Source organism: Mus caroli, chromosome 6 (genome assembly GCF_900094665.2).
Source record: "Mus caroli chromosome 6, CAROLI_EIJ_v1.1, whole genome shotgun sequence".
Lineage (NCBI taxonomy): Eukaryota > Metazoa > Chordata > Mammalia > Rodentia > Muridae > Mus > Mus caroli.
Window position 1 is genome coordinate 32,563,844 of NC_034575.1, and position 14,977 is coordinate 32,578,820.

The 14,977-nt window shown below is 40.9% G+C and overlaps 1 protein-coding gene across 3 annotated transcripts in view; it reads left to right on the top strand.

Moving 5' to 3' along the window:
* The window catches only part of Trim24 (tripartite motif containing 24), a 105,712-nt gene that overhangs the window by 78,058 nt on the left and 12,677 nt on the right, over window positions 1-14,977 (top strand). For 2 of the 3 annotated variants that reach the window (XM_021164255.2, XM_021164257.2), the window contains exons 8-11: window positions 5,149-5,266; window positions 7,281-7,549; window positions 10,977-11,153; window positions 13,249-13,422. In XM_021164255.2, coding sequence (XP_021019914.1) covers window positions 5,149-5,266; window positions 7,281-7,549; window positions 10,977-11,153; window positions 13,249-13,422 — 738 coding nt within the window. The remainder of the gene's footprint in view (window positions 1-5,148; window positions 5,267-7,280; window positions 7,550-10,976; window positions 11,154-13,248; window positions 13,423-14,977) is intronic. The other variant, XM_021164256.2, reaches the window with a different exon arrangement.

The following is a 14,977-nucleotide window of genomic DNA, read 5'->3' on the forward strand; positions in this document are numbered from 1 at the left end:
CTTTAAAAAAAAAAAAAAAAAGAAAACATGTAAGGTGAAAGAAAAAAATACATAAGATAATTCATGATAGTTGGCCCAGTTTATTCTGTAAAAATAGATGTTGAAAAATACTTACATTATACTTTTTCACTGCTGTGTGTGTTTGTGGCCAAGGTGACCTTCTTTACTATGTAGTGTGAATTTCTTATCATCCTACCTCCACCTCTGGAATGCAGGGATTAGGTGCATACTACCATACCCAGTTTATAGTTAGCCCACAGCTTCCTTTTTACTATGCAAGCTGTCTACCAATAGAGCTATATCTGTAGCCTCCAGTTTTATTATTAGACAAATAAAATGTAATTTGTTGTGCTTCAGAAAATGGTAAAAGTTATGAGGACATTGGCAGTCTATGTTAACATTTCATGTATGATTTATAATCAGAATTGTTAGAGTGAGACTAAGTGAAAAAGTGAAACACAGGGAAGGTTCAGAGGGTCCATCGTGTTATGTGCTGTTAACTTAGCCCAGTACATGAACTCCAAAGTATGTTCGTACATTTTAGTCGGTTTATTATAGTTGTGTGAGGTATTGTAATAATGTGCAGACAGTTTACTTACTCAGCAGTTACTTATTTAATATTTTCACCTGCTGGACAACATTCTGAATGGTGAGGGACAGTTGAAAAACAGATTTGCCCTTGAAGAGCTGCATTTTAGTGGCACAAGATGGGAAGTGCTAAACCTTCCAGATGTTAAGGGTGATCACAAGAACACAAGTGGCTCAGAATCAGGGGTAGAGAAAAGCTCCAGTCAGCTGGATGATGGAGGGAGTGCTCACTCAGGAAGGGTCTGTAGCCAGCTGGATGATGGAGGGAGTGGTCTGATCAGAAGGAAGGTCAGTTCTTCACAGAAACAGGAGAGGCCAAATGCTTCATGCTAGAATGTTGCAGAAGAAAGCTGCTTAGAGCCATGCATGGTGATGAGGCGACAGGCAGAGGGAGCGCAAACTAGGAAAGGAAGAAAGAGGCTTACTATGACAGTTAGCACAGAAATACATGTACAACATAAAACAGCCTGAATTTAGCTTGTCTGGGGTTTGCCTAGCAGGCTGGTGCTACAGAAGTCCTGTTTCCCACTGTATAATTGTGCTGCTATAATTAGGAGCCATCCTAAGAAGGCCACGCCTAAGCTTATTGTTTTGGGAAGCAGATTGCTTTCTTTTTCTTTGTCTCTGGATCTTACTATAACTATTGTCATACTCCCCTGTCAGAACACTCCCACATCCCTTCCCAGCCCCCAAATCCACTGAGACCTGGGATAAGATTCTGGTGAGAGACAGGGAGGGGGATGGAATGCCCTTTTTTCTGTCATCCAGCTGAAAGGTTCAAGGAGACTGAGGCCAGTGTATGACTGCATAGAGATAGGCCTTGAGAAGCCATAGTTAGTATGGACAGTGGATTACTCAGGACCTGCTGTGCCTCCCCATGGAGTAACTATATTGCCCTGCTCTATAAATGAGTTTCATAATGGGCACCCAAATTTATATCTCTGCTCAGCATCAGACTGGCCCTGGGAACATGTCAAACTAAACTGTCTGGAATAAACTAACTTTGTTGTGTATTCCACAATGCATTGTACTGGTGAATGGGTCATCTGAGAATCATTCAAATAACTTTGTTCCCAAACCAGTCCTGCTGTCGACCTAATGAGCATCACAGGAAAGAAGGGGCAAACGAGCTGGGCCTTGCTATCTCTTTCCAAGATAGCGTTGGAGTAATAGGAGGATGAGAGCTTAGCCTAGTTAGTGCCTGCTCCTGCCTGGAGTCACTCCACTAGAAACAAGTCTCCAGTGAGATGTTTTGGTATCTGTTTATTGGCTTGGATATATTTATTGTATTCTCTCTCTTTTTTTCTTCTTTTGTAATAAAATCCTTTTGTTCATGAACTTTCTTAAATTATTGCCTGCATTTTCTCCTTTCTTTTGAATATTTTCTTGTTTTATCTTCTTGTGTGTGTGTGTGTATGTGTGTGTGTGTGAGAGAGAGAGAGAGAGAGAGAGAGAGAGAGAGAGAGAGAGCACGCGCGCACGTGCTCTTGTATGCATGTGCCTGTAGAAACCAGAAGGGAGGTATCTGAGCTTCTAGAACCAGCGTTGTAGGCAGTTGTGAGCCACTGGATGTGATCCAAACTCAGCAGAAGCACCGAGTGCACGACTGCTGAACCCCCTTCAGCCCCTCTTCATGTTTACTGTATTTATTATTGCTGTTGTTGTTATTATTTAAGCTTATTTTATCTATATAGTGTTCTGCCCACTTTTATGTGTGTGCATCACATGTATGCTTGCTACCCAACGTCAGAACTATAGTTATGGATGTTTGTGAGCCATAAGGATGCTGGGAACTGAACCTGGGTCTCTGCAAGAGTAGCAAGAACTGTGAGCTATTCTCTAGACCCTCTCTATTCCTATTTTCAGTAATTAAAAGATTTTCAAATGTGGGTTCTGTTTTTCCTTTATCTCCACTCTTCTAGCTCTTACCATGTCCCAACTCATGGGACAAATTCATGGCTATTTCCTTTATTGTTGTTGTTGTTACACACACACACCACATAAACTCACCTCCTGAGTCCATTTAGTGTTGCTAATAATGTAGCTATCTTTAGGGTTGACCATTTTGGATTGGGTAATCTCTTAGAGAACTTAGCCTTGATGAAAACTGATACTCTATTTCTTGGCAGCCATTGCTTATCTGTAACTCTAGAGGTGGGACTTTGTGAAATTTCCTCTATCCATGACATATTGGCATGTCAGCTGCTATTGTCATTGTACAAGTCTTACGTGAGTAACTGTGTCTTCCTGGTGATGCTTCTCTGTCATGTGTAGAAGAAGCTACCTAACAGCAGGCATATTCACAGGTTACCGTCCCAGCTGTGAATTCCCTCCTGTTGAGCAAGCCTTAAGTCCAGCTAGACGACTGACTTAAATGCCTCTTTTGCACCTTTGGATAGCTTGACAGCTTAACAGGTCTGCAGTGGCTCGCTGGCTTTACTGTTGAATAGCTAGGGATTGGTTGCTTTTTCCCCTTGGCAGTTTGTGTAGTACTCAGGGAGGAGGTTACCAAGTTAGCTTAACCTATACTCCTATGTTCAAATTGTATGATGGCTTCAGCAAGGGCAGTAGCTTCTGTTGTTTGTGGGGATCTCCTGGGAGGACCATTATCACCCCACTAAACACATTAGAAGAATAGTCGCAGTGGTGCTGGTGGTGCTGGAGGTAGTGGTATGGGTGTGTGTATGGAAAGCCATCACCTGTCTCAGGGAATTCACAGTTGGGAATTCTCTAAAGAAGCACAAGGAAATTCAGCTCCCTCGAAGTTGTCTGTTAAAGGAAGGGACTATGAAAGCAAATAAGCTAGCGGGATGTCGTGTGATAGCAACCGTATGTGAAGTAGCTGGTCAGATATTTGAGGTGAGGGCAGTTGCTTTATTAGTTCCATTAAGTTTAGACAGAAAGATGCAGGTGAGTTGCTTTGCTTTGTGTAGAGGAAAGGTCACTGGGAAGAAGGAGTACTTGTAATTGTGTAGATGAAGGAGAGTTGGGAGGGTGTGTAAGGTAATGCTTGTAGTGACTGGCTTGCATTTGAGTATTGGCAGGGGGAGAACAAAATGAGGTGGAAAAACGGGAAAATTCTAAGAGCAAAGTTGCTAGGAACTTTTACTTTCACACCAGAGGGAGCTCAAAGCCCCAGCACCTAGTTGAGTATTGAAATTGTCACGGATTGGGACAGCAATGTCAAAGAAGAAAGAATAGGTATAGGTGGCTGTAGCATAGAAAACAGTCTATAGTGTGAGATAGCTTGGGATTTTAACATGGCTGTTTGTAAGGGCCCACAGCGAGAAGTAGTGAGAACCAGCCAGTTCATGATCTAAGATTCACATGTATTCTCTACAGTGCCTTCCTTCCTTCCTTCCTTCCTTCCTTCCTTCCTTCCTTCCTTCCTTCCCTAAGTCGAGATTCTGAGTACTTTAAAAGAATAAGGTAAGAAAGGGCTGGGGAGATGGTTCAGCAGTTAGAGCACTGGCAGTTATTACAGAAGAGCTGGATTCAAATTTCAGTACTGATGTGGCTGCCTCTCCCAGCTGCCTCTCACTCTAGTCCCAATAGATCCAGTACCATTCTCTGCGGGCTCCAGGCATGAAAGTGCTTCACAGATACATGCAGGCACAATAGCCATACTCATAAAAGAAGTAAATCTCAACGACAACAGAAAAAGGAAAAGGAAAGGAGGGAGGGAGAGTGCAGTAAGTGCATGAACTGAGCTGAGGAGGGAGGGAGAGTGCAGTAAGTGCATGGATCTGAGCTGATATTTTGTAAAGTGTGGTTAGTTGTAGACATTGGTTCTGTTTGCCGCTTTACTTGGCCAAGTGAGCCTGGGAGGTTGAAGCCTAAATCTGAGGTGGATTAAAGTTTCATGCAATAGAGAGCATCATCCAGAGCATCAGACAGTCTGTACACTACAGGACAGGACAGGAGTCACAGGAATAAGATGCTCCAGGACAAGCCACATATGACAAAAACACAGTTTTCCATGTAGGCACATGAAAACCAACAGCTGACAGAAACTCCCTCCTGTCTGCTACTCCTGGGAGGAGGGTGAACACACCCTCCAAGAACAACACCGTGTTTTGAAGAAACTAGGTCTCAAAGTCTTGTCTTGTTTTCTTGGAGTTTTCTCACAAGTGCTCAAAATTCTGACAGGACTCTGTTTTTAGACCATGTTCTGACAGTTTTAATTTTATGATACTTTATAGTTCAATAAGCAATAATACATCTGAGTCATACCACAAAATTGTTACATTTGAACAGGAAATTTTGGGTGGCCATCGTTTTTGGTTTTTTGTTTGTTTACTTATCTGTTTAAATAAACAGACATGGTCTCTACATAGTCCTGCTGTCTTGGAACTATGTAGAACCTGGCTGTGCTCAAATCAAGAGCTCCTCCTGCCTCTGCCTCAGGAGTTCTGGTTTGTATTGCTTGTATGACCAATTTTGTAACCCCAGTGAGATTCTTTGCACATAAACCAGAAACTATTTTAAGAATTCACTGAGTCTATCACACATTATTTGCATTAGAAATACACTAATGTTTTTCTCTCTGCTTCCTTGTAGATTACATACAGGTTGCGGCACCTTCTTCGGGCAAGGTGTGATGCTTCTCCTGTGACCAACAACACCATCCAGTTTCACTGTGATCCTAGTTTCTGGGCTCAAAATATTATCAACTTGGGTAGGCCATTGTATACATTTTCCCTACATGACTGTTTTGGTCTTGACATGTTACTGAACATAGCATTGCTATTCATTATCTTGTTTATACTCACTGGAAAAACAGTGTGTCATTAATATATGCATATGGTACACAAATGCATGAATGTACAGTACTTGTTTTGAGACGATATGAAAATACATTTGCTTACAGGGTACTTAAGTTAGGGATTTAGGAGTTCTTCTCCCCCATAGAATCCTGTTTGTGCTTGCATTTTTGTTTTTTAGTGTGTATGGGAATCTTCCTGAATTATGTTTGTGCACCATGTATGTGCAGTGCCCACAGAGTCAAGAATAGGGCACCAGATCCTGCTGGAATTACAGAGGGTTGTGAGCTGCCTGCCATGTGAGTGCTGGGAATGGAAGAGCAGCTGCTAAGCAATCTCGCCCAACCCCAAGAATCCTATTTGTATTGTTACCCCTGTCTATATCAGAATGTATTTCCTCTTAACTGTATGTGATATGTGGGCTTTGATGCTTGGGGTGTGTGTGTGTGTGTGTGTGTGTGTGTGTGTGTGTGTGTGTGTTGCTGTGGATCATAGGTGCATACACACTTTACCATTAACCCACATTGCCAAGTCAGTTTGGTTTTTGGTATTTAGAATGTTTTTCATACCACTTCCCATGCAGCTTGTGAACAGCCTTGTGCCTATGTGTTCGTGTGTGTATCCGTATACTGGTACCTGCAGAGTCCAGAAAAGGGCATTTGACCCCTGTAGCTGGAGTTGCAGGGTGGTTGTGATCTGCCTAACAAGGGTACTAGAAACAGAACTTGGGTCTTCCAAAAGAACAGCACGTGCTCTTAACCACTCAGCTATTTCTCTAGCCCCAAGTTACGCTTTATGCAGTGGGGATAGAGTGGGGTAAGACAAGAAAGGTCTCCTGTGGTTCAGGGCAGCCTACCTTGACTATGTAGTCAACCTGCCCAACATAAAATCATGTTATTATGTGACTTTCTTTTCCCCATCCTGCCTTTTATTATTGAACTTCTTACTTTGCAAGCCGTAGTAGCTTTGTAGGTGCCAGCACTGTCACCATGTCACAAGGCTGACAACAGGTTTTAAAACCATTGCTCAAGCGCCTGTGGCCCAACTGCTTTATCTTACGAATAGAAGATTTCTTTTTTCCTCCCTTCAATTTGTTTTGGGTTTTAGGTCTTTTCTTATCCTGGTCAGGTTCTAAATTGTGTGAATGTACAGATAGGGAGTGTGTCTGTAAGTGGTTGAAGGATAACATACAGAGAAGTACTCCGTGTACTTCTTGCTGTGCGACTAAGTGTATGAAAGGATTCTCTTTGCTCTCAGTTTCTCCCAGGGAAGTGAGGGGAAGCAAAAGCTCAGAAGCCCCGAGACTTTCCCCACAGCCAGCATTTCCTTGATGGCACCTTGGTGCCCGGATTTCTTTTAGAATCATCAAACATGACTGCTCTTCACCCTCAAGACTACATTCTGTGTGAGAAAGGAAACAGCTGGAGGAGCCAGTGCTTTTCTTACAGCTTACTATGGGGAAGGAAGACATAGGCTTAGACGAATGTCATCCGTACAAAGGAAGAACAAAAAAGAACCATGGGAGACTAGGTGATAGAGGACCCCCACCCAACCACCCCCCGCAGGCCAACATGAGACATAAAGGTGGCCATTTGCTTATCAAAATATATAGCCAGAACTGGAATCAAACACTTTGATCTACCCTACTTTAAAAAAAAATTACATAGAAATACAAAGCACAGACTGGAGGAGGGCTGTTCTTGAAAGTCTTATTATTTATAAATAAATTAGTATTCTTAGAAAATTTTATAAGTTAAGTTTTTATAGAATATAAATAAAAACCTCATTGGGACTCCTCCATTTTTAATAGTTTATAGGATCCTGTGTCCAAAATTCTTCGGCAATTGAAGTTCATCTCAGTAGCTGTATAATATGTGGTATTTCACCAATTACCAAACATTTTTATCTTGTTCTCTTTTCTTTAATTAGGTTCTTTAGTAATCGAGGATAAAGAGAGCCAGCCACAAATGCCTAAGCAGAATCCTGTCGTGGAACAGAGTTCACAGCCACCAGGTGGTTTACCTTCCAACCAGTTATCCAAGTTCCCAACACAGATCAGCCTAGCTCAGTTACGACTCCAGCATATACAGCAACAGGTAATGGCTCAGAGGCAACAGGTGCAACGGAGGCCAGCACCTGTGGGTTTACCAAACCCTAGAATGCAGGGGCCCATCCAGCAGCCTTCCATCTCTCATCAGGTAAATTTGGAAGTAGGCCTGTCCTAACTTAGATAACTATAGAGTAATTGTGTTGAGCAGCTTACAGTAACCCACACACTGCCACCATCTACATATTAAAATTGACTGCATTGAAGGATCCTTAATCTAACACATAACTTTGAGCTTACCTCCAAACTGATTTAATGATTTATTTGCTGTATCTACTTTCAATCTCTATGCATTGTCATCAGTTCTGGCAAGGAATAAATATTCTATTCCCAAGTGACTTATGCCTCTGGTCGATGTTAAGTGTGTGTCTCACTAAGTCCTATAGGTGCATCAGGTTGAGCAATACTATGAGAATCAATTTGGAGGCAGTATTTAGAAAACTACACTTTATTCTAGAAACTAGGACAGTATTCACCAGAGAAAGTCAGGCAGTCATTAGAATCCTGTCTTTTCAGCCTTTTAATTTTTCCTGAGCAAATCCATATACTGTCCCTAATCCTATTACATGTGTGGTAGTCTGTCATTTTGCAGTCCTCTGATTTATTTATTTATTTTGATATGTATTTGCATTGTGTGGTGATCAAGTGTCTGTGTACATGTCCTCATGTGTACAGGTGAGCATGCACATATCACATGTGCAGGCCAGAGGCAGACATCAGTGTCTTCCCTCATTGCCATCCACTTACTTACTGAGACTGGTCTCAGCAAGTGCCTTAGTCACTGAGTCATCTCTCCAGTCCCTCTAGTCTGCTTTTTTGCTCTGTGTACTTTTAGTTAACCCAGTTCTGTTCAGGTTAGATAGGACATACTAGATGAATAAAGACTTGGTATAGAGGTGCCTCAGTCTCTTTTGTAGAACTTACAACTCCGTTAATTTTATCTTCTTCCTGTTTGGACAGAAGGGTTAGTAATGATTTTGTAAATGACACAAATGAGCTGGAGTTTCATAAAAGTCATGTACATGGGGCAAAACTATGCTAAGTCTCATTACACTTAAGAAGAAAACTTAGCTCAAACTGTCTTAGCAACAAACGCAAAAAGGAAACAGGGCTAATACAGAGATGACTAACTGATGAAAAGAAACCATTAGTTAGTTAGGAGAACAGACTTTTACAGGATTTTACCAACCCTAGGATATATAGCCTTTTTACTAGCAATTTAACAAAACATGAGATAGCTTTTAAAGAATTCTTCAACGCTAATTGAGAGTTACAGACATACAGCATGTTTTTGTTGTTATTTGCCCATTTGTAATGCTGGGACACAGCCCAGACCCCTGCACGTTGGAAAGCACGTGTTCTACCACTACGGAGTAAACCCATCACCTTAATTGCCTTTCTATAAAGGGGATGATAACTCAGTACCTGTGAAGACCGTACTTATTCATGTCTGCAGTGGCAGACAAATACATGCAAGCTTACAGCCTGCTTTGTCTATAGCATTTAGTGCTGTCATTTATATAAAGTCTCGACTGTACAACTTAATTTTCTAACCTAGAAGTACTTTTCACAATTTCCCTTTTATTTTTAGCCTTCTGTGAGCACCAGTCCTCTCTCCTACTACTTCTTAAATCTGCTAAACACCCATTTCCACTTTTTTCTTTTCTTTTTTCTTTTTTCTTTTTTTTTTTTTTTTTGCTGTCAGTTTACCCTCTTGCTATGTTTTTAGTTTCTTCATTTCCATCAGCTTCTGTACATGTACCTTTTGTGCACTGCCTTCTAAAAGCAGGTGCCTTGTGTTTCTAGTTACGTGTAGTATGCAGATCATACTCTCCATTTGTCCTACGGACAAGTAGATTGAAAGCGTTGTGCTTTTAAAGTCACTCACATGATAGTTTCATAATTCTTCCTGTGAAGATGAGCCTTGTCACTGGCCTTCTTAAAGAGCCAGGTGGCAGCAAAGGTGGAATGCTTTATTATGTGGCAAAATAAGTGGAGCAGACATGATAGACGTCTGATTTAGTGCTGCAGAGTCTGCACCACTACAGTGTGGATAATCTGCTCATTTGAGAACGCTGACAGATTATCACTGTTCTTGACTTACAGCCTTGGTTCTCACAGTGCCCAGGCCTGCAGTCTCACCAAGCTCTGTTATTTTCCTCATTTGCTTTCTTTTCATCTTGTAATTCTTGAATGAATTACTTTATTTGTGCAAAATATCACTAGTTTTGCTACTTATTTTAGGATATCTGGTATTTAGTAATATGTGGAGCTTGTCAAAATGTTCTCATAAATTAACCCAACTGTCGCAGTTCAGGAAACAAGGAGAATACACCTTATGCCATCCTTGCCCGAAAGCTTCTTAAAAGTAGACAGGGTTAATTTAGTCCAGTGCCCTAGGGTCAAGTGACAGTTTGTTTTGTTTTGTTTTTTGGTGTTTGGGGTTTTTGTCTGTTCATTTGTTTGTTTTTGGTTGAATTATTGTGTTGAGCAATTACCAAAAGGATGAGACTAAGGTGACAGGAAATACCTGTTCTCCCTTAAATGTTTGTATGTTTTTCCTTTAAATAAATTTAGAAAACCTCTCCTGTAATTCCTCTGTTTTCTGTTTGTGTTTTCATGGTGTAAAACCCTCATGTCCCAAGTTTTTAATAGGAAATCAAAAAGTTGCTAGGGCCTCTGGCTTGTTCCCTTATGCGGTTATTCAGCAATGCTATTTCCACTCTGTATCTTGGAACTTCAGTTGGTCTAGAAACACTAGACAGATCTGCCTTTCTCTGATTCCGTAATACATTCTTAACTGAGGGAGAAAAGAAGCAATTAATTTAGAATAGGAGAATAAATTCCAAAAGTAGGAAGAATTGGGTGAGAGCTGCACTCTATAGCTGTCTTGGTGTGGCCACATGAAGGATTCACTGGCCACCAGGCAGTGGTGGCGCACGCCTTTAATTCCAGCACTTGGGAGGTAGAGGCAGGCGAATTTCTGAGTTCAAGGCCAGCCTGGTCTACAGAGTGAGTTCCAGGACAGCCAGGGCTACACAGAGAAACCCTGTCTCAAAAAAACCAATAACAACAACAACAACAAAAAAAAAGGATTCACTTGTTTCTGTGAATGAGGGACAGAGGTGCTTGCTTCTTTAGGAAGTCTGATCATAAATGCAGTTATGGTGTCTTGAACAAAGAAGCAACAAGTTCCCAACTATGAACACAATCGAATGGTCAAAAAGACTGGCATGTGAGCGTGGGGTTTGCTAAAACTGCTCAGTTTGAAGACAGCATTGACAGGAGATGCAGCAGATATGCCTCTCTACCCAGCCTTCCCCATCCACCAGTGTCAGACATGCTTTCTCCTGCTCATCTCCCTCCCTCCTCCTTCCCCTTTTCTAAGTGAGCCCATTCATTGCTTCTTGTCTTAGTGAGACTTCTGTGGCAGAGCTGTTATCCTTGGGAGTTTATACAGTAATGATCTGGCCTCTTTGGGAGGCTATTACTGCAGTGCTTTTGTTTCTTTTTTCTAGCATCCGCCACCACGCTTAATAAACTTTCAGAATCACAGCCCTAAGCCCAATGGACCAGTTCTTCCTCCTTATCCTCAGCAGCTGAGATATTCACCAAGCCAGAATGTACCTCGGCAGACAACAATAAAACCCAACCCCTTGCAAATGGCTTTTTTGGCTCAACAGGCCATAAAACAGGTGTGTGTTACCTTTCTCTCAAGGTGCCTCTCTGTACTTCAGGTCCTAGGAACTTACATGTAGATAGTAGGTGGAGGTGAGAATATTGTGCTTTGTAATCAAGGAGTCTTTGCATACTCTGAAGTGTGTATATAATCAAGAGTTGATTTAACATCTCCATATTTCATTTAATAATAATTAAAAATTCATACTTGTATCTGCTTCACCATTATAAGTAAAAGTTTAAATTGTTGCTTGGCATCAAATTCTATTTATTTTCCTAATTTATGACCTTACCAAATAATTATTTTTAGCTCTCACTGCAGCTAGTTGCACAGTTGGCAGTGATTGCTTTAATGTACCGACCATCCCACTGGCCCAGAAAGTAGTTTTATGCATAAATTTACCAAATTAGACCATGTTCCTGTAATGATATACTTTTTAGTTAGTAAGAAACTATCATGTTACCTAATTTTTGTGAGATACTCTCTCATTTCTGTGTGTTTTATCTTGTACATGGATAACAACCCCAGAAAGTTACTCAGCAACAGTGATTCGTTATTCATGGAAGGGGAGGAGGAAAAATATGTAGGAATAAGATAAAGATGTTGAGTGTGAAGGTGCTAAAGATGACATTCACACCCAAGTTCATGTGTTCCTGTGTGTACATTTTACAGTTACACACATACATATATATGTAGGATTTTTTTCAGAACACCGTGTTTCAGAGCGTCACTCTCCAGTGTCACCCATATATAAATGATGGTGTATCTGGGCAGCTTTCTGCCGACTGACCTTGGGATAGCTTTCAGTTCTCCCGCCCCCAGATTTATTCTGAGTAGTCATGTTTTTCAAGTACACCAAATATTGAAATAATTTTATAGGGGACAGTTTGTTTTCCTTGCCTTAGTACATATTGCCTTTTTTTTTATTAGATATTTTCTTTATATATATTTCAAATGCTATCCCGAAAGTTCCCTATACCCTCCCCCTGCCCTGCTCCCCTACCCACCCACTCCCACTTCTTGGCCCTGGCATTCCCCTGTACTGCGGCATATAAAGTTTGCAATACCAAAGGGCTTCTCTTCCCAGTGGTGGCCAACTAGGCCATCTTCTGCTACATATGCAGCTAGAGACACGAGCTCCGGGGGTACTGGTTAGTTCATATTGTTGTTTCACCTACAGGGTTGTAAACCCCTTCAGCTCCTTGGGTGCTTTCTCTAGCTTCTCCATTGGGGGCCCTGTGTTCCATCTTATAGATGACTGTGAGCATCCACTTCTGTATTTGCCAGGCAATGACATAGCCTCATACGAGACAGCTATAACAGGGTTCCTTCAGCAAAATCTTTCTGGCATATGCAATAGTGTCTGGGTTTGGTAGCTGATTATGGGATGGATCCCCGGGTGGGGTAGTCTCTGGATAGTCCATCCTTTTGTCTTAGCTCCAAACTGTCTCTGTAAATATATTGCCCTTTTAATCTAACTATCCATCTATACTGTATTTTGTGTTTGCTCCGAAGCAACCAAACAGCAAGCAGCATGATTCAATTTTGTATCCTTCAACATACCTAGCATTGTCTTAGTTTGTGTTTATCTCAACTTCCAGTGTGAATGAGAGGCCTTTCCTCAGTAAGGCTTAATTACTTATTCATATATGAAAAGTAAGAAAGAGAAGTATAATTCATATATGAAAAGTATGAAAGAGAAGTATAAACATCTTACAGCCCTGGTTTGTGGCTAATTATTTTTAGGCATTTCCAGTAGGGCCAAAAGAAACTGGAATATTTTCAATTCTCTAGCTTTACTTCAAAGAAATTGCTTTCTTATTATGTTTATATTTCTTATACAATTCATATATATGTTTATATATTTTGCAAGGATGTGAAATTGTTTTCTAGTATATGCTAATTATTTTTTGCCAAAAAAAAAGTTTATTTATTTTTCAGTACTATTAACACACACGTATGCACACACATACTATGCTTCCTTTTCTCTCTCCCCCTGTTCTTTCCATTCAAATAACATTTGAGCAGAAAAAACTCTTCCTTTTATCTGTGATGTCTGAAAAGAGTGAGGATTTACATTTCTCATTTTGCTTCTCATCTTGGTTCTCCAGTGGCAGATCAGCAGTGGACAGGCTCCGCCCACAACTGCCAGCAGCTCCTCCTCCACTCCGTCCAGTCCCACAATCACAAGTGCAGCTGGGTATGATGGAAAAGCTTTTAGTTCACCCATGATTGATCTGAGTGCACCAGTGGGAGGGTCTTACAATCTTCCTTCTCTTCCAGATGTAAGTTTATGTAAAATCTGTACTAATTTTCCTCTGAAAATTGGCAGTAAATTTGGATTAAGTTTAAGGTTGGGTTTATTGGTTTATCAGCTATTTCTGAAAGCTTAGTCTTATTCTTTAGAAATAAAATGTGAGTAAAATTAGAAATTATGAATATTTGGACATAGAAAAGAATGTTGCTCTGGGTTCTGATGTTAAAGGTAAACGTTTGCGGAGGATGTCATAGGAAGGAGGGACATGGGGACGAGAGTGGGGGCAGTATGAGCGGAGGCGAGTTCCTGGAGGGTCAGGCCCACAGAGCTGCACAAGAGGCAGAACAGCACACCTGCCTACTTGAGCATATTAATAATATAGTCAATCTTCAGGATCTTGAACTTTGACAGGGGACTTTTAAAAGAATCTGACTAAAGGCAGAAAATAAGAGTGTGGTGTTGCTGACTTCCCTGTCCGGGTGCTGTGCCTGCACATGTGTTGTGCCCCACATGAATGTCTGATGCCTTTAGAAGCCAAAAGAGGGCATCACACCCTTGGAACTGGAGTTGCAGATAGTTGTTAGCTGCCATGTGGGTGCTGGAGAGAAATCCCAGTCCTCTGGAGGACAACTGAGGCTTTTAACTACTGAGCGCTCTCCAGCCCTGCAAGCTCAGGTCGGCTCAGTGTCATGACATACATGCAACCAGACGTGAAACACTTACACTTGTGAACTTTCTACACACTTTAGTTAGAAGGAATTATGTACAAGATTAAACTTTTAGTTTTTCTTTGATTTTTTTTTTTAGTTGAGATCAATTATATTTCCTAATGATTATATTATTAATCACTAGAATCATTTCAGTTTTTATAATATATATTTTAAATTGGTAGAGCATACTTTTTTCATGCTTATATCAGACTAAGGAAAACTTAATATAAATTTTTTAAAATTTGCTTTCCACAATATAAATTATTTTTATTACATTAAGAAACCCAGTTCTTGCCGGGCGTGGTGGCTCACGCCTTTAATCCCGGCACATGGGAGGCAGAGGCAGGCGGATTTCTGAGTTCGAGGCCAGCCTGGTCTACAAAGTGAGTTCCAGGACAGCCAAGGCTACACAGAGAAACCCTATCTTGGGGGGGGGGGGGGGGGGGGAGAAACCCAGTTCTTTATGTACCATCTGAAAACTATTGACCTAGAATATTGAAATATAAATGGCCCTATCTACTTCTTCCGCCCAACCCCATAAAAGAGAGAATCCATAGAAAATGGAATTTCTCTTCCTTTTTTTCTATATTCTTCAATTATGTACAGTTTATACCCTGGCTTTAGGACACAGTTCTCATAGAATCCCAACTGAGAAAGGCTACAAAGGCATGAAGGGATTGTGTATGTTCCTAGGAAACTTGGTATATTTAGGCATGGCAAAATATTTCTATTTAAGGCATAAAAACCTGTATTAAATTTAACTTATCGTGTGTGTGAGTGAGCACACACATGATGTGGTGCATCTGCTCTCTGTATATTTACCGTGGGTAGACTATAAAGAGTAACCTTTAGTTTCTTTTCTTTTTTTTTTTT